The sequence below is a fragment of the Plasmodium cynomolgi genome, chromosome 8 (assembly GCF_000321355.1).
Source record: "Plasmodium cynomolgi strain B DNA, chromosome 8, whole genome shotgun sequence".
Classification (NCBI taxonomy): Eukaryota; Apicomplexa; class Aconoidasida; order Haemosporida; family Plasmodiidae; genus Plasmodium; species Plasmodium cynomolgi.
This window is the reverse complement of record NC_020401.1, coordinates 876,425-897,468: the sequence shown is the minus strand read 5'-3', so window position 1 is coordinate 897,468 and position 21,044 is coordinate 876,425. Positions and strand designations below refer to the sequence as shown.

The 21,044-nt window shown below is 44.6% G+C and overlaps 5 protein-coding genes across 5 annotated transcripts in view; 3 read left to right on the top strand and 2 right to left on the bottom strand.

Annotated features, from left to right (window-relative positions):
• Positions 1-3,241: 3,241 nt before the first annotated feature.
• Positions 3,242-4,779, top strand: PCYB_082900 (ATP-dependent RNA helicase; the record flags this gene model as incomplete). Its single annotated transcript, XM_004222028.1, has 2 exons — positions 3,242-3,632; positions 3,869-4,779. 2 exons carry the CDS (start codon positions 3,242-3,244, stop codon positions 4,777-4,779), a joined length of 1,302 nt encoding a protein of 433 aa, XP_004222076.1.
• Positions 4,780-7,837: 3,058 nt separating this feature from the next.
• Positions 7,838-9,293, top strand: PCYB_082890 (histone H2A). Its single transcript, XM_004222027.1, has 3 exons — positions 7,838-8,197; positions 8,494-8,745; positions 8,929-9,293. The coding sequence occupies exons 1-3, from the start codon at positions 8,104-8,106 to the stop codon at positions 9,057-9,059; spliced, it is 477 nt and encodes a 158-aa protein (XP_004222075.1). The 5' UTR covers positions 7,838-8,103; the 3' UTR covers positions 9,060-9,293.
• Positions 9,294-11,169: 1,876 nt separating this feature from the next.
• Positions 11,170-12,612, top strand: PCYB_082880 (hypothetical protein). The gene is made up of 2 exons (XM_004222026.1): positions 11,170-12,019; positions 12,340-12,612. The coding sequence occupies exons 1-2, from the start codon at positions 11,258-11,260 to the stop codon at positions 12,529-12,531; spliced, it is 954 nt and encodes a 317-aa protein (XP_004222074.1). The 5' UTR covers positions 11,170-11,257; the 3' UTR covers positions 12,532-12,612.
• Positions 12,613-13,146: 534 nt separating this feature from the next.
• On the bottom strand, positions 13,147-18,407 carry PCYB_082870 (hypothetical protein; the record flags this gene model as incomplete). The annotated part of the gene is made up of 4 exons (XM_004222025.1): positions 13,147-16,739; positions 16,857-17,385; positions 17,589-17,668; positions 18,212-18,407. 2 exons carry the CDS (start codon positions 18,405-18,407, stop codon positions 17,589-17,591), a joined length of 276 nt encoding a protein of 91 aa, XP_004222073.1. The 3' UTR covers positions 13,147-16,739; positions 16,857-17,385.
• A 1,804-nt stretch (positions 18,408-20,211) lies between these two features.
• The window catches only part of PCYB_082860 (N-acetylglucosamine-1-phosphate transferase), a gene marked incomplete at its 3' end in the record, with an annotated part of 2,592 nt that continues 1,759 nt past the window's right edge, over positions 20,212-21,044 (bottom strand). Inside the window, exons 6-7 of the mRNA XM_004222024.1 lie at positions 20,961-21,028; positions 20,212-20,712 (exon numbers count right to left, since the gene is read on the bottom strand). Coding sequence (XP_004222072.1) covers positions 20,212-20,712; positions 20,961-21,028 — 569 coding nt within the window. The remainder of the gene's footprint in view (positions 20,713-20,960; positions 21,029-21,044) is intronic.

Below are 21,044 nucleotides of genomic sequence, written 5' to 3'. Positions count from 1 at the left end.
TTTTTTTTTTTTTTTGGAAAGCCCAGTTGATATAACTCATGCCAAGGAAGTTATTGTTTTATTTATTATTTTTTTTTTTACTGCGTTATTTATACTTATACATAAATTAAAATTTTTTAAAAATTGTTAGCGTGTTATGTAACTACTTTTTGCTTCACTTCGCTTTACTGTGCTTTGCTTTGCTGTGCTTCACTTTGCTTTACTTTGCTTTTTTTTTTTTTTTCCCTTCTCCACATGATAATTATAAATAAGTAATTTTTTGTAAAAGCGTTTAACCTGTGTAATAGGCCGAGTGAACGTATCTGAAGGTAAGCCCTCCCTCTCCACTTCATCTCTGTGGACCCCACCCCCCTGTGCATTGCTCATTGTTCGTTACGTTGTGTTTTTCCAACGCACTCATTTTTTGCCTATAATGTAAGCTCTTCCTCCTTACGCACATCGCCTTTCCACACGTGCCTTTTTATATCTGCCCCTTTTGGGGGGCGTAGAGAGAACCACATACCCCTTTGCACATTGTCTCGCCTGTGCGCACGTAGGTACCTTCTGTCCTATGTAATACGCGTCTGTGCACGTGTATGTATTTCGTCCTATGCCTCCTCTTTTTTTTTACAACGGTGTGTTTTAGCGTATGAGCATTTATGTTACCTGTGCGCACGTGTGGGGATAGTTGGACAGCCTACGCATGCGCAGGTGGCTACTCTGCACGGCCACCCCCTGCGTCGTTCTTTGATTTACGCACAGCATGCAACTGTTAAGTGCAACTTTTTAGTGCAACTTTTTAGTGCAACTCCCCAACTGCTCCAGATCGCCGTCTACTCCCCGCTTACGCACTTTTTCCAATAATTACCGCTGCGCCCGTCTCCATTTTTTAGTGCCCTTACACATGCAAAAGCAAGTAGACATTCATCCTCCTCCCCTTTTTCTTTTTTTTCTCGCCTTTTTTTTTTTATTCCACCCGTGTAGTCTACACCCCCGCTCTTAAAAAATACACCCATTCGTACGCACACGCACTTGCACATACACCTCCCTATGTGTGCACCCCTTAGCGTTGCCCCCCGAACTGAACCGTCTGTGTATTCACATGACAAGTCCAGTCATCACCCTACCTGCTGTGAATATTTACGCAGAAGTTCTATCTAGGTTGAGCCCATCACTGTTGTGCAAATATATGCTTTGACTATTTCACCTACATGACTTGAGATTATCCTGTTATGGGCACCAGCTGTTAGCCTGTTGTAGGGGGTTCGCTTTTTCCCCATTTTTCTTATGCACAACACCAGCTCGATAGAAACCATTCGATACACTACACACTACACACATGCGAATGCACATACATATGCGCATACACACACATGCGCACTACATTGATAAACCTCTTTCGCTTCATGCTTGTTTCACCATTCGAGTCACACCGTTCCGATTGCCCCCATAAAGAAAATGAGCCTCCGAGTGTACATGTGACTCAAACGTGTATGTAACCCACATGTACAGAGTTCCGAACAGGGGAATGCTTTTCGTATATGTGAATGCTGCATGCGTGTAACCCTCATGTGACACCATTTTTCATATCTATGCTTTTTTACAAATGTATGTTTTTGTGTACTGAACTAGTTTAAGGCTTCCGTTGTGCCTTTTTTTTTTTTTGCGTGACTTAAGTGCGTCCCATGTATATACGCTCGTAGGTCTGCATGTGTACATACAAGCGTAGATCGCGAAAAGGCACGGACGGAAGGACACACATATGTACATAATATATATGCCTATATATACATGCTCATACGTATGCACACCCATGCGATGCGTAACATGCTCGGTCATATCTACATGCGCATGTAGTGCGAGCTACTTTGTACATTTTTTTTTTTTTTTTCCCGTTCCCTTTTTTTACCCCATTTATTACCCCATTTTTTAGCCCTTTTTTTTTATTCCTTCATTTTATTTATTTAATTTCCTTTTTCCTTTTTTTTTTACCCCATAGGTTTAAAGATCATTTCGTTTTTTATTTTTTTTATTTGAATAATACCAACAGAGTCATTTAAAGAAAAAAAAAAAAAAAGAAAGAGCAGATTTGGAAAACCTTTTATCCTTCACCAGACCATAAGCGGCCATACACATAAACAAAATTTACCCTACCCTAACTCATCTCATCGTATGATATATCTTAATAGTACATTCCATTTCGTCGCTTCGCCGTTTCATCGTTACGTCGCTTCGTCGTTTCATCGTTACGTCGCTTCGCCGTTCCATCGTTACGTCGCTTCGCCGTTTCATCGTTACGTTACTTCGCCGTTTCATCGTTACGTCACTTCGCCGTTTCATCGTTACGTCACTTCACCTTTTTTTTTTTTGCGCCTTCATTTCCCCCCATCACCCTTGCATTTCGCTTTTTTTTTTTGTATCTTTAAGCTTCCCCCTTCACCCCTTTTTTTTCCCCCCTTTCTCATTATGTGCGTTCTTATTATGCAGTGAATTTCACCTGTTTGGGCTTTATATGTGTATTTAGTTTAATCAACCAGTAAAAACACTTCCCCTGTTTTGTTCCTTTGCGCTGCTTCTCCATTGTGTGGTTTGCCCCCTGCGTCGTTTACCCCCTGGGTATATATCCTTTGCAGCGTATACCCCTTCGCATTTTTTGCTTTATTTTTTCGACGCGCCCCCCTTTTTTTCTTTATCCTTTTTTTTTAATCTTACCTCCCCCCCCAGTCCAGCACACCCCTCTCCTGCTGCTCCATCTGCTGCGCTATCTGCTGCGCCATCTGCTGCGCCATCTGCTGCGCCATCTTCATTGCCTTTGCTCGCCTGCGCGCAACATCCCCCATCCCTGTTCGTTTTGTTTCATGCCGAGTGCACCTAGAAAATAAAAGAAAGCAAATAACTACCAAGCTTTCTTACCTCGTGATTCACAAATTGCATCCCCACGTCCGTGTATCAATCCATTTGGCCATCTACAGTGTGTGTAAGTGGCCTCTCTCGCAAGAGCGTACGGAGCGGTCGCCCTCCAGGAAAAGACTGCAAGACAACTCGACAGATCACCCCGCTGTGCGGACACAGAGCTGACACTGAACCGGCACAGAACTGACACTGAAGCGGCACAGAGCTGACACTGAACCGGCACAGAGCTGACACTGAACCGGCACAGAGCTGACACTGAACCGGCACAGAGCTGACACTAAACCGGCACCGAACCGACGCTGAATCGCCGCTAAATCGCCAATCAACTGCCACCCCACCGAGCAGCAAAATGAGCTATAGAACCAACTGCGCCACTCCGAACGCTTTGAATAACACAAACGAAAACAACATAAACAAAATAGACGACAGCACCAATGCTCCTTTTGACGAAAACTGGAAAAAGAGAATTCTGGAGCCACTCAAAGACCACCGATACAGAACGGAAGATGTGACGAAGACCAAGGGTAATGAATTTGAAGATTATTTTTTAAAAAGGGAGCTTCTTATGGGCATATTCGAGAAGGGCTATGAGAAGCCGTCTCCCATTCAAGAAGAAAGCATCCCCGTGGCGCTGGCCGGCAAGAACATTTTGGCACGGGCCAAAAATGGCACAGGGAAGACGGCGGCCTTTGCAATTCCTCTCCTGGAGAAGTGCAACACACACAAGAATTTCATCCAAGGTAGGCTTTGGAGTGATTAGCCTGCTGTTGAGAAGAGCGTATAGCCGAGCGGACATCGCAGCACCCGTCGCACTGTCACCACTGCGTCAGGCCTAAAATGCCTACTCATTTTCTTGCCCCTCCAAATGCCTACCCATGTTCGTCCCCCCCAAATGCCTACCCATGTTCGCCCCCTCCAAATGCCTACCCATGTTCGCCCCCTCCAAATGCCTACTCATTTTCTTCCCCCCCCGAAGGACTCATCCTCGTGCCGACGCGAGAACTCGCCCTGCAGACCTCAGCCATGATCAAGGAACTCGGCAAGCACATGAAGATCCAGTGTATGGTCACCACAGGAGGAACGTCTCTCCGAGAAGACATCATGCGACTCTACAACGTCGTGCATATCCTATGTGGAACTCCAGGAAGAATACTCGATCTGGCAAACAAAGATGTAGCAAACCTATCAGGGTGTCACATAATGGTCATGGATGAAGCAGATAAATTATTATCGCCAGAGTTTCAACCTATCGTTGAAGAATTAATGAAATTCTTGCCTAAAGAAAAACAAATATTAATGTACTCAGCTACCTTTCCCGTTACGGTAAAGGAATTTAGACAGATCTACCTCTCAGATGCTCATGAAATAAACCTTATGGATGAGCTAACCTTAAAAGGAATTACCCAGTACTATGCCTTTGTAAAGGAAAGACAAAAGGTACATTGCCTGAATACACTTTTTGCCAAGCTTCAAATAAATCAAGCCATTATCTTCTGTAATAGCATAACTAGAGTAGAGTTACTAGCCAAAAAAATCACAGAATTAGGTTACAGCTCTTTCTACATACATGCAAGAATGTCGCAAACTCATCGAAATCGAGTTTTTCATGACTTTAGAAATGGAGCTTGTAGATGTTTAGTTTCTTCCGATTTATTTACAAGAGGTATAGATATACAGTCTGTTAATGTGGTTATAAATTTTGATTTCCCCAAGAATTCAGAGACGTACCTTCATAGAATTGGTCGATCTGGGAGATATGGTCACCTAGGGTTGGCTATTAACTTGATTACCTATGAGGATCGTTTCAATTTGTACAAAATCGAGTTGGAGCTCGGTACCGAGATTCAGCCCATTCCGAACGAAATCGATCCTTCTCTCTACACCTAATTCGTGCCCCCAGTCACCCCGTGCCACGGGAGGTGGAAGGCGCTAAAGGGCAAACTGCAATGTGCAATCTGCAAACACGCGCGAACCAGGCTTTTTATCCTCCCCTCTCCACACGCACATTCAACCTCACATATATATGTTTGCGCCAACCGGTATGCATATCGTATGCATACTGCAAGGATATTGTATGCACTTGGTATGCAATTGCCATGTAAATTTCCTTGCATTTGGTGTGCACGCCACGCACAGGTGCGCTGCGCGCGCACAGCAAGATCCACCGCGGGTGCCTTGCGCGCCCCCTATTCGTACACATGCTTCCACAGAGTCTTATATAAGCATATATATATGTATATATATATGTGCCAACCTATGCATGCGTGCCTGTAAATGTATGCCAAGCCTTTTCGTGCATTTACTTCATTCTCCCCTCTTCTGCGCCCACGACGACCTCCAGCTCACCTGCCACGCATCTGATATAGCGAACCTCCCATCACGCGCACGCATCTACCATCAGCTGTTCCATTCTTCCCAATTTTTTTTTTTTAAATTCCATTGACGTCTACATTGGAGTATAAATTAATTAAAACATAATGAAACAATGCACAACGGATTATACATATATGTATATATGCCCACATATATATACACATTTGTACATTTTTTTTTTTTTTTTTTTTTTTAAAACGTTTTTTTTATAATTACACCAAATTAAACACGAGAAAATAAATATAATTGATCAATTAGGAATTATGCACACGTGAACTTCAGCACGGGTGATCAGACAGGGCGTGGAAGCAAATCGGGATCACAACTACAGCTTAAGGACCCATCACGGCGCGCTTGTTTTCCCCTGTAAAACGGGGGTCCCACATATTGGGCCAGCCATAGGTGTGTACCACCTCATTTTCGTGAACATTATAAGGGGGGTTACTTGCAACGCTAAAGTGTAAACACATGCCCCTTTGGAACACATACCTGTCTCGAGCGCTACACATCACAGACAAAGGGGTTTACAGGTTTACAAAACTGATGAAAGGTGATAATTCTCCCCCCGAGTGTGCGCATGTCCAAAAAGTGCTACCCCTGCACTTCTTTTACGTGTACCGTTCAGGTAAAAATTGTCCAAAAAATTTTTTTTTTTCGCCTGAACGTTCAGGCCTTTATGCATGTTTATTCGTTTATTCGTTTATTCGTTTACTCATATATTCGTTTATTCGTTTATTCGTTTACTCGTTTATTCGTTTTTTTTTTAACACCTCAATGGACGAGGCGTTACAGTGGAGTGCCTCTTTTTATGCGGATTTTTCGGGGGGCTACAAATTTACGAAAGATCAGTGCAGAGATAACTGAAACACGTTATAAAAATATGCTTTGCTCCTCCTGAGTATATTTTGGCGCATATGCTTGAGTCCTCAAATTAGCGTTCTGCTGAGTTTAATTTGGCCCACCTTTCTTTCGCGCCGCCTCCATCGCATAAGCAAAATGGAAAACACACCCACTGGTGTGGAGAAATGGCGTGGTTCCTTTTTTTCCCTGGCTTTGTACATCACGAAGGCGATTGCGCTAAAGGAAGGGGCCATCATTTCCATGGGCGCTTTTTGCCTCAGCGGAAGTATCAAACGTATTATTATTTTTATTATTACCATTATTACTATGACTGTTATTATTATGCGAGCGTTATAAGCATGCTCCCCCCCTTTTCACATTTTAACCCCCCACCACGCGGGGAATACCAAAGCATAGTCCATTACATTGTTACGATTGCATATGAACATTTTTAAGACGCCCTTTTAGAGGAATAAAACGGCATGGTCATTCAAACAGCTGCGCGTAAGAAGTGATACGTCTGTATACACACAAAATGTGTTGCAAAAAAAAAAAGGCGTAAATTTTCATCACTGTTCCACATCAAAAAGGAAAGAAGGTACATTTCACGAGAAGTGTTCCTCTGGATATTTTCCTTTTCAATCGGGTGGCGTCACTGTCATGATTTTTCCTTTCTTTTTCCCCACCTCTTCGACGATTAAATCTAAAGAACAAGATAAACACTCCTCTAAGCACCTGCTATTTTAACCAATCGCCGAACGTGCGTATACAATGTGGTAATGTATGCAATTTTTTTTTCACTTTGCTGTAAGAGGGGGAAACGCGCAAGAGGGAAATCAAAACCTCCGAACAGGGGTGAAAACACAAAGTCGATAATTTTATCCCACATTCAAACGCATTTTTACATTGCCATGCTGTGAAAAAGAAAAAAAACAGCTGGACGCACATACTATGGGTTGTGTGCATATTTGTTGCTTCCTTTTATGCTCCAGTCAATTGAGAAAAAAAAAATTGAACAAGGCGGGGAAGTTTATAATCGCCCATTTTAAGCAAAACGTGCGTGATCGAGATGTCAGCTGGGGCGTTTTCCTTTCTTTGGAGTTTATGCGTCATGAGTGCGACGATACGGACGTACATCCAGTCCCCTAGGGTATCATCATCATCGCCAGAGTGAAAACCTTTACGTAAGCGTACATCCCCCGTACCACGCTTCACTAAATTTTAAAAGTGTATACGCGCGTGCGGGGTGAAACAAAAAAATGTCTTAACCTTTTTGTTCACTTTTTCTCGGCAAAGGGCACGCACAGTACGTCCCCGCTTTTGCTCACACGCATATTGGGGGTTGCCTATTTTGAGAAAAATTATGAACATGTTTGAGTCAAAGGGGAGTACATTCATTGCGTTGATTTTTTTCACGCCGGGCGGTAAATGAAGAGTTGATATTTTCCCCTTAACAAATTGCGCATACGTGTATGTATATACATATATATGTATATAAATATAACACCATGCACGCAAAATGGGCAAATGGTGATGTACGTAAAAACGTTGCGGGCGGGGCAATTAATTTTTTTTTTTACCCTTTTCGGCATGCGTTCACTCTTCCTTTGTTCGAAATGCGGAAAAAAAAAATGGCCCGCAGAAATGCGCCAATGGGGCAGTGGCACGATTAGCGGATGGATTGGGGCGATTTAATTTTACTTCGTTTATTTCGTTTCGTTCGTTTCGTTCGTTTCGTTCGCTTCGTTCGCATTGTTCGTTTCGTTTTGCCAAAAAAATTTCAAATTGCCAACATTTTTTTTTTTACTGCCATTCGCAAAGATAAAAAAAGCATAATTATACAATTATATAAACGCGTAACTGCGAAACTGCTATTGTAACTTTTCTTCGCAATTCACCAACTCGCGAATTTAAGGAAATTCACGCGAACAAATTTATTTGTCGACAATTCGCAGCCCCCCGTAACGTAAGTTCCATTTTTTATATCCACTTATCAATATGGAAGTTCCAGGAAAAGTGATTGGTGGCAAAGTTGGAGGAAAAGTGGGAGGTAAAGTCCTTGGTCTTGGCAAAGGAGGAAAGGGAAAAACAGGTTAGGAACGAGTTAACACTGAAGGCTGGCCGCTCACTGTATGCCTTTCCGCGCACCAGACCTTCCGTTCGCATTATTCACGCTGCTTACATTGCTTATATACGGTTTACCCAATTTTTTTTTTTTTTTTTGCCCAACCGAATATGCAACATTTTTAACGCGCACTGCGCATGTGAAGCGGGGAGAATCATGTCCACCCCCCCCTTCGTTCGTGTCACCTATGCATGGTTCCACATCGCATGTTGTGCTCCGCATCTACCCATGACGCACGCCACTTCTCGCCTCCCCCATCCCAGGTTCTGGTAAAACCAAGAAGGCACCTCTGTCCCGAGCATCGCGAGCAGGTTTACAATTCCCAGTAGGAAGAGTTCACAGAATGCTAAAAACGAGAATTTCTTCCGACGGAAGAGTTGGATCAACTGCAGCTGTTTACGCAGCGGCAATTTTGGAGTACCTCACTGCCGAAGTTTTAGAATTAGCAGGAAATGCAACCAAGGATTTGAAAGTGAAGAGAATTACGCCCAGACATTTGCAGCTAGCCATTCGAGGTAATTTTTTTTTTTTTTTGCGCCATGTTAATGTGCATTTTGTGACTAGCCAAGTTGTGTGTAACCAACTTATTTGTGCCTTCAGTACGTACTTTTACAACTTCGCGCGCGTGATCAAATGGTCATTGATGCAGCGTTGAAACCGTGTACACTGATGTCATGTCTCCCACTTCTTCCCCACAGGTGACGAAGAGTTGGATACACTTATAAAGGCAACTATTGCTGGAGGTGGTGTCATTCCACACATCCACAAGGCCTTGATGAACAAAGTGCCAGTGCCACCCACCCAGGCCAAGAAGCCAAAGAAAAACTAGGGGTGAAAAATGTAACGCAGTTGTGCGTCGAACTCTTCTTGTAGCCATTTCGTTTGACCAGCTCCCCCTCCCTACTCACTCGCATATGCGTGTGTTTTTGTGTGTATGTACCAACCTATGTGTGTGTGCATATGCCGATACGCACGTGGACCCATTTTTACATTAGCAGACGTGCCGACACCCCCATTTATACAAACAGCTAGCAGTCTACATTGGTGCATGCGCAAGTCTAAATATTTTTCGTTTTTTAATTTCTACCCAATGTTACCTTGCATTAATGTATTTTTTAATGTTACGATTGAGAAGCGGGCGTGACACTTCGTTCAGTTGCGCTGCGCAGATGAACAGTGTGTAGACCTTCGCGCGTGCGCGCGTGGTCCCATGCGTCGACCCATACTTGAGTGAATTTACGCAACATGGCCTCTTCCTCGACGCACACATATATAACTCATATTCCCATCATTATAATCACCCCTTAATTGCTAAAGACCACGTCAATTACATCATTACTGTACGCCTGAATCATCACAAAAATTTTTTTTTTTCTCTTTTTGGTCAACTCATTACACCCGTTGTGAACACGACAGGGTTAGAAGCTACATTGCAATGGGTTTACACCTTTTTTTATTTTATTTTTTTTTTTTTTCCTCTCATTTTTTGAGATGAATGTACAAAGTAAGTCATATTTTTACCGTGTCCGGGGGGCACATAAGTACGTGTATATATGCACTTTTCTCGCTTGACATGTGAGACTTTCCATTTTTTCAACACAAAATTGGGCGGTTCAAAAAAGGGGTGCCTCGAACGTGCTAGGGAAGTAAAGCGGTTAAACGGGTTAAGTTCTTTAAACGTGTTGCAGAGATGCCTTGATTTGCTCACACGGGATGCGCATAAGCGGAAGCTTCGAATCGTTCACGCTGTTCCAACTGTTCGCATTGTTCACATCGCAGCAGTGCGCTTCCACGCGGGTAGGCACAAGCTTCGGTTAGGGACCAGCCCCGTATAGGTATCATCACACAAACCCTGAATCCTCCACTCCAAAACGGCGGGCCAAATGAAAACTTTCGTGGGATCCACTTTGTGTAATCCGAACTGAGCAGCCCGTGTAACCTCGTCTACCGTTACATTTTTCGACTCGACGAAGGGATCCCACTGCAGCCTCCCGAGGAAGTGATGAAATGGAGACCGCAATGCTTTTTATAGTAATTTTGCCTGACGTCATTGTGACTCATAAAAGGGGCAAAAAATAAGCGAATGCAGAAATTCCCCTTTCTATAGAAGTTTTTTTTTTTTTTTTTTTAAACTTTTTATAGCACAGTTGGTAGAGACGCAAAACTGTGTCGCGCCTTTCTTCACCTTAGGCATGCGCACACATGTCGTCGCCTTAGATGCGGCTAAACTTCGTTCTCATCAATAGCAGCGAACGCGCTTATGCATATGAGCATGCATGGCTGTACATTCGCATATCCATGCACACGTAAGTCCTTTCAGCCAATCTCCATCAAAACAGTATTTACCATTTCTGCTTATCTCTCCAGGAGGGCTGAAAAAATGGAAGAGGAACAACCCACTCCACTGTGACGGTCGACTGGGTAACGCAGCATAAAGGGGAAGCAAACTTGTGCAAGCGATCGAGGAAGAGGCGTCAGTTCATCGCTTGGCGGTAATGATTTGGCATTTACGACCGATTAGTCGCCCTCTAACTGCCGCTCAACCGCCGCTTAACCGCCACCTAACCAACGACATGGTGGAAAGGGGGAAGAAGAGCAACGAGCCAGCGCCAGCATAGTGCTAATATGTTCAATCGGGCGAGCGCGACCCTCTTCGCCTGTATATGTTACGCCCTGACGCTTTATAACTTCGCTCCCAAGTATGTGCATGGGGTTAGCCCCAAAAGGCAGGCCACAAACCCATTTTTCCTACCCACTCATCTTAACGGAGTCTTCAATCGCAGCAGAAAAACATTTCGCATAAGGTACGCCAACAAGAAGGACTGTGCTGTTACTGTGCCCACTTACACGACGCGACATGGTGCACGGAAGAAATATATAGAGGCGTACTACTCCGAGGGAGAGATAACGAAGTGCTCCCCTTTTCACTCACAAAAAAGGGGTGATGTCTCCCCTGGGGGGGACACCAACGGAGGTGTGAGGATAACAGGGAAGAAGAAGCTGGACGACGAGCCCACCGATGGTGCCATGCAGGATGGACAGAGCGGCGAGAGTATAACATCACCAGTGAATCCACCGCAGGATGAACCGCTGAACCAAAGGGGAGAGACCCGAATAGTGAAGTATGAGCATGGGGACGGTGTGGAAACGACAATAAGCACGCCCCAAGCCGCTTCTCCCACCGCCAAGGATGCTAACCATGCTAATGATGCTAACCATGCCAACGGTGCCACCAACTCGCCGAAGCAGGAAGAAGACCCGCCGGGCCCATCCCCCCTCGCGCAGCCACACCAAAAGAGGAAAAAAAAAAAAGTACAAAATGAGGAGGTCCGGAAGAAGCTATCCGAACTAGCCAAGCTCAGATGGAGGGATCAAGAAGAACGAAAAAAATTGTTGAGATGCAAAAATCAATTTAAGCATTCCGAAAAAACGAAACAGTTGTTATCATACAAAATTAAATTAAAATGGACAGACGAAAATTATCGAAAAAGTATTATCGAAAAAACGAGGATATTTAATCAGGACGAGAATACCAAAAGGAGGAAATCAATTTTACTTAGACAAAAGTGGAAAACAAAAGAATTTCGCGAGAAAATGCTCAGTGGTAGGAAGCCCTTCACATTGGAGAGGCGAAAGAGAATCTCTGAGATCATTAAACAGAAGTGGCGGGAAGACGACTACAAGCAGAAAACGCTACAAGCCATAAAGGACAACTACAAGAAGCGGAAGTTGCAAGTGGGTCTCAACCCCAACTTTAACTACGTCCAAAACGCCATGCTCTTCAAGCGGGTAAGTAACCGGTGAAGGGGTGAAGCGGTGAAGGGGTGAAGCGGTGAAGGGGTGAAGCGGTGAAGTTGTGAAGCGGTTCATCGTTTCGCTAAATGAGTGTGGCTTCTTCAGGGGCCTCCGGAAAGCGCACACTGCATGGCCTCTACACCGCAACGATAACCCTATTTCACCACCTTACCTCACCACGTTACCTCACCGCCTTACCTCACCGCCTTACCTCACCACGTTACTTCACCACCTTACCTCACCACCTCAACTCACCACCTTACCTCACCACCTCACCTCACCACCTTACCTGACCACCGCTTCCCCCCTCGCAGCTCGGACTCAGCGCGCCCAAAATAAGATTCTTCCCCAGCATTCACAGGGAAAAACTCCGTGGTAAAAAAAAAAAAAAAAAAGGAGGGCAACGACCCAGAGAACTACAAGGAAAACTGGAGAAACATCTACGACAGTCTGTTGGACACAAACGAGTTTCAGCATTCGCTTGTCTACCTGAACCACGTCGGTAACTTGAGCGTCAGCACAAATACGTGATGCGCGGTGTGCAGGGGCAAGCCGAGAAAAGCAGCGAACAGCAGAGAACAGCAGAGAAAAGCAGAGAACAGCAGCGAACAGCAGCGAACAGCAACGACAAGCAGAGGCGTACTACCAGACGAGGCAATCGCAAATCGGAGCCGCGTGACGAAGCTGTACGGCCAAATTAACACACAAAAAAACAAAAAATAAGAGAACAAAAGAACGAAAGAACAATAGAACGAAAGAACAAAGGAACAAAAGAACAGAAGAACAAAAAAAAAATCCGGGCAGGTAGAGGCCTATCCGCAGGGGGAATGCAGCTCCGTCCAATCAAACAAACGGGGCCCTCCCCTACTGGGGGACAGAAAAAAAAAAGGGGGTGGAACCATACCCACGGAAAAGTAACTTCACTGCAGTATGATCCTTCCTACAATGTATTACTGACACTTCATCGGATTTACTCCCCCGCTGATGGGCACGCGCGCATGCATAACTCTAGCATGCACAACTCTAGCATGCATAACTCTATACGCATATTTGCACACAAGGTTATATGTCCCTTTGGTGGAGTCACCTGGCCATGAAGGATAATCCATTCTTCCCCTACGTCAGAACTTAATCCGTGACGTAGACACCCGTCCGGGATCTTCACCCCAGGTGCCTCTTTTTATATTATTATATTGCAAACTGAGTAGTACTCCTTGTCGAGATTCTTCACCAATTGAGTTGCGTTCCTGCGTGTGGGGGGTCTGGATCTCCCCATTTGGCTTCCATCCCCTGGAGGGAAATTTGTTCAAAAGCTGTGCCAATTTGTTAATATAAGCAGAATTTTTCAAATTATTGTGATCGAGGTTTATGAAGACATCCCCAATGTTTTTTTTTTCATTCTTTTTTTGTAGCTGAAAAATGTGCTTGAAATATTTCAACGTGATTGCGAATGAATCATTGTCGATTACGTTCATGGAGAAGTCCAATTTTTTTACGACAATAAAATTACATGTACAGAAACTTGACAGGAATGAAGAGTACAGAGAACTTTTGATGTTATTTCCTGAGAGTAGAAGCTTGTGTAGTTTCCTCCTTTTGCAGTGTATTTTCTCTGATGCTTCATTCACAGTAGTGTTTGTTAATGCCAATGACAGAGCTAACAAGCTTCTGTAGGTAAAATTATTCCACCTCAAGTCGAGAATTTTAAGATTTTTTAGCTTGTCCTTTTTTATAAGTGTGCATATGTACATGAGGGCATCATCATTTAATTTATTTGAGCATAACTTTAATTTTTTTAGCATGGAAAAATTTGCTTCTTGTATTCTTTTTCTTGGGAAGGTACACACGCACTCCTGCAGTTCTTCCTTCAGTGAATCTTCTGACGTGTTTTCGTCGCTCCCCGAGCCGCTGTGGATGTTGTACGCGTTCGCCGAGTTGTGTAGCGTGATCCTTTGATTATCCACCCCACTTGGTTCGTCCCCTACATTTGGTCCGTCCCCTACATTTGGTTCGCCCCCTACATTTGGTCCGTCCCCTACATTGGGTTCGCCCCTCACATTTGGTTCCTTCCCCCCATTTGCCTCCGTCAACTCGATTGCTTCTCCCCTCACAGTTGCCTCCTTCCCCAAGACGAAGCACTCATAAAACTCGTCCAAGCCAAAACGGGCAACTTTTTTTTTTCTCTTCACGACTATCCTATAATTCCCCGTGGACGCACCATTTGAGTGAGGGGCCGCCCTTCCCCGGATGCAACTTTTCAAACTAGTTTCTCTCGAATTTTCACGTCGACACCGCTGCCTCGTTGTGGCATCCCCGCGCAAGTTTGACCGCCCCTCCCCCTTCCTCTTTCGCTTCTTCACATAATTGGTGTTAAAGTAGAGAAGGAAGCTATCCTGCTGTCTGGCGGAGTGCACTTCCCCGCGAAAGTTCCTAAAATCAGGAGGCCTCGTCCAAAAGATACTGTTGCACACAAAATGCATCCTTCTCAGGTTATTCCTTTTCTGATAAGACAAAAAAAGACTCAGGTAAGCATAATAAATGTGACAGCGAATGACCTTAATCGTATTTACATTTTTAAAAAGAAGCAAAAGTAACGAAATGAAAAACGAAATTGTAGCATCCACGAAGCAATCATTGATGTGTAAGCAAACAATCTCGGGGATATCCCTTCTTAACAACTTCTCCAAAATGTACTTAACATGACTTAGCACCTTCTCACCATCGTAAATTTTTGACAAATATATTTGCCCATTCTTTATCTTCCTTTTAAATCTCTTCGAGACGCATTTTTTTTTCACATTTTTCAAACATAAAAAAATGTTAAATATGTTTCTCTGCCTCTTTTCGCAATGTGTGAAATATGATTCGTACCAAATGGGACGCGACGGGGTACTCGCCAGGTAGCCGCTTCGAATGGAATCCTTCACGTTTTTGTTCTTCCTTTGTCCGCCCCTTCGACAGGGCCCTTCCCCGGGGGGGCCACCCCAGTTCGTCCACAAGGATTCATCAGCCCTGTTGGTCCACAAGGATTCATCAGCCCTGTTGGTCCACAAGGATTCATCAGCCCTGTTGGTCCACAAGGATTCATCAGCCCCGTTGGTCCAAAAGGATTCATCAGCCCCGTTGGTCCACAAAGCTTCACTCCCCCCGTTGGTCCACAAGGCTTCATCAGTCCTGTTGGTCCACAAAGCTTCACCCCCCCCGTTGGCTTCCCCCTTCTGCCCAATGACCTTATTTAAATGCCTCAACTGGTGGAGGATTTTTCTTCTGTCCGATGGTCCCCCCTCTACGTAACCACCACTCCTTCCAAGGCAGGACATCCTACCGCCATCCCCATCTCCATCCCCATCCCCTTCGGTGTTCCCTCCCGAACTACTACTCATCTTTGTGTACTTTATTTCGTTCCATCGCTTAAGCAATTTTACTTCCTCCTCTGTGAAGAAAAAGTTGGCACGGTTACTCCTCAGCAGGAATGTAAACAATCCCCTGTTTATCTTGTCAAAGTAATGCTTCTTTAATTTTTTTCTCACCTCCTTTTGGTATGTCAAATAATCGATGAGTTTCTCCAATTCGTTTTTTTTTTTGTCTTGAATAACTAGGGAATAGTTCCTTTCGATTTTCAAATTCATTTTTATCTTTTTTATTTCCTTCATGATCCGTATGATATTTTTTATCGCTTCGAAGAAGATTTCCTTCTCTGCGTGGAAGCCGCTCCACTCCTTGTTGGGTTCCTCCGCTTGGCCGGCATCCACCTGTTGGTGATTCTTCTCCTGTTGGTGATTCTTCTCCTGTTGGTGATTCTTCTCCCGTTGGTGATTCTTCTCCCGTTGGTGATTCTTCTCTCGTTGGAGACTTCTCTCCCCTGGGCATCGCTGTCCACACCCATCGCTTCCCCCCCAGGGCAAGTCCCCCGAACTGCGATAGTTAACCTTTAATCCTTTAAACGGGGGCACTAGCGGATCGCATCCACCTCTAACGATAAGGTCACCCTTCTTCACATCGTCTCGGATATACATTCGTGCAGAGGGTGCCAAAAAGGAAGTTCTTCCTACTCCCTCTTTGGTGTAAGCTTTTCCATCGTGCCCACAATGGCGTCCAGCTTGTCCTTTTCTTGGATCCTCCCAAGGGGTTAAGTCTCTCCTCTCCTGTGATTTACCCACGTAGCATTCCTCCTTCCTTGCACTACTTTCGCAAAGGTATACACCTGGACTTAATGCTGTACTGACAAATTCCCCGTTTGACTGCCTCATCGATGTGTGAATAAAATGCAGCCCATCACTATGCGTCTCTTCCAAGTCATTACTAAGCGACTTAAACTTTGGCAATACTCTCTCGTTAGGAGCACAACCACCACGATGGTTCTCGTTACTCCAATGGGAAAACCGATTTTCACTCTGCTCCTTTGCTTCCACTCCTTCTTTCTTTTGCATGTTGGCTATCTTCGATATGTCTGTGCCCGAAGAAGAAACTCTCATCCCACTCATCCCATTCCTCCTACTCCTCCTGCATGTGTACTCACTTGGCACACTTTCCCCCCTCCCACGGATGGTTATCCGCTTTTCCATCGTTTTCCCACTTTGGAAACTCCACTGCCTCGGCTTCTGTGTCTGTGTCTGCCTCTGCATCTGCATCTGTCTCCACGGGGGCTGCAGGGCATCCTTCCCGCATCCATAATAACACAAAAAGGGAAACTCTTCCCCATCCAGCCTTTTCTCTGCACAACTTGGAGGTACACAAAATGGGGTGCTCCCTCCTTTGCTGTGTTGATCGCTGTCTTCTAACATGACTGATTTTCCTCTCCACATGTGGCATCCCTCTTCGATTTTTTTACTTGAGTACACCGTAGAGTGGTTATCCGAAATGTCGTGGTGAGATGGTGACGGTAAAAATGGAGCACTGCTATTTATGCTTCTCCTTTCGACATGACCATTTGGGCTGCCATTTGGACTACCTTTGGGGCTACCATTTGGGCCACCATTTGGGATACCATTTTGGCTACTCTTTTCCTTCCCATCGTCGTCACTTCCACAGAGAGGCCTATTTAACTCCTCGTCTTCGTCGTCACCCGGTTTTTTTTCCCCCGCGGAGATTTCTCCATCCATTCCTGCGAGAGCCTCGGCGTCGACGTCGACGTCTTCACTGCTGGGCGCTATTTCCTCTCCTCGACCATCTGCACCTGTATGTTGGGTAGCTTGGTCAACCGCGTCGATAGCCACTTCGCTGTTCGACTCCTCCATCGCGTCGATGGCCACTTCGGCGATCGCCTCCTCCACCGCGTCGATAGCCACTTCGCTGTTCGCCTTCTCCACCGCTTCTATCCCCCCCTGCGCGGTGCTACTTCCACCCGCGTTGCTCGTCATGCTGCACGTAATCGAGTTGAAGCCTTGTGTGCACGACGGACTGCTCCCTCTAAACTTGGAAGCTTTGCGGATAAAATGGCTGTCGCCTAGAAGATGGCGCGCTGGCTGGGCTTCAACTTCAGCCGCTGCTTCTACTCCAGCCGCTGCTTCTACTCCGGCCACTGCTTCTACTCCGGCCGCTGCTTCTACTCCGGCCGCTGCTTCTACTTGGGCTTCTTCCGCTTCTTCCTCTTCCAGGCTACCGTTCCAATCATGATGGCGCCGTCGACTTGCGCAGCGCGCCCTAGGTAGTACGACCCCTCCGGGGAATTCCTCTACACCCCCAACTGATCTATATTTACCTGACAGTTGCCCGATTCGTTCCTCCCTAGTGTTGCACCTTTTTACACAAACCTTGCAACTTTCCTGTGGTAGTAGAGCATTTAATATTTTTTTTTTCCACTTGTTCTCGCAGCGGTGTTATTTTTTTTTTCCTGTTCCCAGTTTGGCTATTTTTTTCTGCTCCTTTTGCCGCTCTTCTTTTATCTGCTCCTTTTGCCGCTCTTCTTTTATCTGCTCCTTTTGCGGCTCTCCTCCTCCTCTTTTTTTTTTTTTTTTTTTTTCACGATTCTTTGCCTTCCCTGTTCCTCCACAAACAGGTTGACAATGTTACAACCAAATGCAGAGTCGACGCTCTCATTAAATTTTTTTAACGTAAGAATTATATTTTTATATTCGCTAAGTTGGTTGCCGCTGGGCGTAGAATTATCTACAGTGCTTCGCGTTAGGGAGTGGTGCCCCTCTTTTAATTTCTCCCTTAGGGGTGTGCATGTGCTGTGTCCCCCACCTTCCTCCACATCGTCAGGCCCTCCCGGTTCATCTTGATCATCCTCCTCTTCTGCATCCTCGTCACCCTCGTCATCACTCGCAACAACCGGTTCTACGCTGTGGAACGAGTTGGTTTCGTCACTCTTGAAGAATTTTATTCTTCCATCAAAAAGGTTGTTGTCGCTTTCGTCCACAGTCAAGTTATCGTCGATCATGCTGAGCGGTGAGCAACAACAAGAAAAAAAAAAAAAAAAAAAAAAAAAAAAAAAAAGCGGCAAAAAGTTCGCCTTTGCAAAAAATTCCACAAATATGTGTATAGGTAAAATTGCATGTGTTCCTTTTTCGTTCTTTTTTCTTTTTTTTGTTCGTTCTTTTTTCGTTTTTTTGTTCGTTCTTTTTTCGCTTTTTTGTTCGTTCTTTTTTCGTTTTTTTGTTCGTTCTTTTTTCGTTTTTTTTTCTTTTTTTTTTCTTCCTTTTTTCCTCCTTTTTTCGTTTTTTTTTGCTCTTTTTTTTCCTTTTCCCCCCCTTTCTGTTCCTGACGCCCTACAGGAAAATATCCTAGCAACTGTCGCCGTCCGCACCCACTTTAAAAATTGCCCGGGGAAAGGGGGGACTTACCACATAGCTAACACTCCCTACTATTTATCACCGCGCGGTGTGTAAATGGGCATGTGACCCTTTCTGGCATCAACTGCGCGTAGCTGACTCCTCTCTGTGGGGAGGAGCCTCGTAGGGGGGAACACCGCCACTTTTGCATGCGTACATAAGCGTTTACGTTCTTGCGTACATAGGCGTTTACGTTCTTGCGTACATAGGCGTTTACGTTCTTGCGTACATAAGCGTTTATGTTTTTGCGTACATAAGTGTTTACATTCTTGCGTACATAAGCGTTTACATTCATGCGCACTTGTACATTCACCTACTTGTACATTCACCTACTTGTGCATTCACTTACATCCACAGAGGTGTATGTGGCCTACTCGCATACCGCCAACGTAGCCGGGTAACTACTTAACAACAATAAGAGCCGCAAAATAAAGCAAAGTTTTTTTTTCGACGCGTAAGGGGCCCCAAATGTATTCGTTTATGGTCACTTCAGATTTAATCTCGCGCAAACGAGTCAGCCACGTGTGCCTTTTTATTTAATTTCAAATTGTGCAAATCGTCACTACAAGAAAAAAAAAAAGGTTCTTCTTTATATGCGTGTTTACGTATGTATGCATTTTTGCCTATACACAACTACGCATTCCGATGTTTGTGTAAAGGTGAATGCCACTTGAGCCTGCCTTGCCAATTCACGCAATGGGGCAAATCAAAGAGGGAGTCACAAAAAAGGGGACATTTTTTCCTACCTATCCCAGCTTTGCCCTTGCCCAAGTGCAAATTTTTGTGCATGTCCAGGCGCGATTTCCACATTTGCACATGTACGTTTGTGCACGTGAAAGGGGTGAGCTAGCCATGGTCGGACTAACCAACGAACGGATGAAAGCTCCCTCCAGCATTGCGCTACCTCCGAGCGGGCCCACTTAACACGAAAATTGCAGCCACCCTTTTAATAAACCTTCCACCCTCCAAGTGGGAAATACGCAGGGTTCAGGACATCCAAGTGGCATATCCCACATTTCATTATTATTTTGTTCGACCATATGGAAAAATGTTTGCAACCTTAGCCCAGGCTACGTGGCAACTAATTGACCAACCAACCCTCCGAACATATGCGAACGGCGTGGTCCCCCCCCCAAAAAAAAAATTTATATCCGACGCATTTCATGTGGATCGGCACCCCACTTCCCCCTATTCCAGAAAACGTCAAACGATTTTAACATAATGGTACAGGAAGCTTCCACTCAGTTCAAAGTACATTTTTCAACACGAGGGCAATTTCGCGCTGTACGCAATGGCAAAAAAAAAAAAAAAAAAAATCACACACAGGCTTCGCATAGCTGTACAGAATAACATGTACAAGCTTTTCCACACAGGCACACCTACTGAGTAGGCCCGTGCCTGCTCGCACACACACTACGTCGTGTCAATAAAGTAGCGAAAAAATAAACCAAGGGAACACGTCCCAAACTGAAAGGCCAGTAACAGTACCACTAAGTGAAACTCGGAGAGGGGCCCAAATAAATACAAAATCAAATTTATGAGAGTATAATTGTGAGAATATGTTAATTTATTCGTCCTCGGATTCACAACTGGCAATCTGTGTCTTGGGCATGGGACAAAATTAAGCAATTGTGGCAGCGAAAGAAAAAAGTTCAAAAATTGTGGAATTAAAAATAATATCAATGTTTTGGAGAAATGACCAAATATCGAAACAACTGCTAAAAAAATGCCACAAAAATAGGTTAACGTGTTGCCGACAAATCCTTTGGATGGATAAAAATTAAAAGAAAAGGTAACCAGGTTTATGGATACAAATGGCAGTATAAATATGATTGACAGGAAATGTTGCTTCAGGATTTGTGCCCCTTCGATGATCCCTTTGCTTCCACCGGTTCCTAAGTTTAGGATGATTTCCTGTGCAAGGAGCACACACGCATGTGCATGCACATGTGAATGATTACAAAAATGCTTACGAGAATGATTGCGTGAATCCGTGTGCGAATGATTATTTACGTACTGATGTGCTTATGCATATCCACTCATCTGAGCCGTTCGACAACACATGAGACGCGCCTTCACAACTGCGCAGTTCAACACACGGGGGGTAAACAATCACACACGTATTCCACACGCGCTCACGTCACAGTTTGCAATTTTATTACTATCAAATTGTGGATCGAAATGAAAAAGGCAATAATTAAGCTCTGTCCTATCTCCAATCCGTTGATTCCTTTGGGGAGAAAAAA

Excerpts from the sequence above, each read along its gene's own strand:
- PCYB_082890 (XM_004222027.1), top strand. The coding sequence starts at position 8,104 with ATGGAAGTTCCAGGAAAAGTGATTGGTGGCAAAGTTGGAGGAAAAGTG. Across the intron at positions 8,198-8,493 it reads AGGAGGAAAGGGAAAAACAG|GTTCTGGTAAAACCAAGAAG; the intron begins GTTAGGAACGAG and ends CCCCCATCCCAG. Across the intron at positions 8,746-8,928 it reads TTTGCAGCTAGCCATTCGAG|GTGACGAAGAGTTGGATACA; the intron begins GTAATTTTTTTT and ends TCTTCCCCACAG.
- PCYB_082880 (XM_004222026.1), top strand. The coding sequence starts at position 11,258 with ATGCAGGATGGACAGAGCGGCGAGAGTATAACATCACCAGTGAATCCA. Across the intron at positions 12,020-12,339 it reads ACGCCATGCTCTTCAAGCGG|CTCGGACTCAGCGCGCCCAA; the intron begins GTAAGTAACCGG and ends CCCCCCTCGCAG.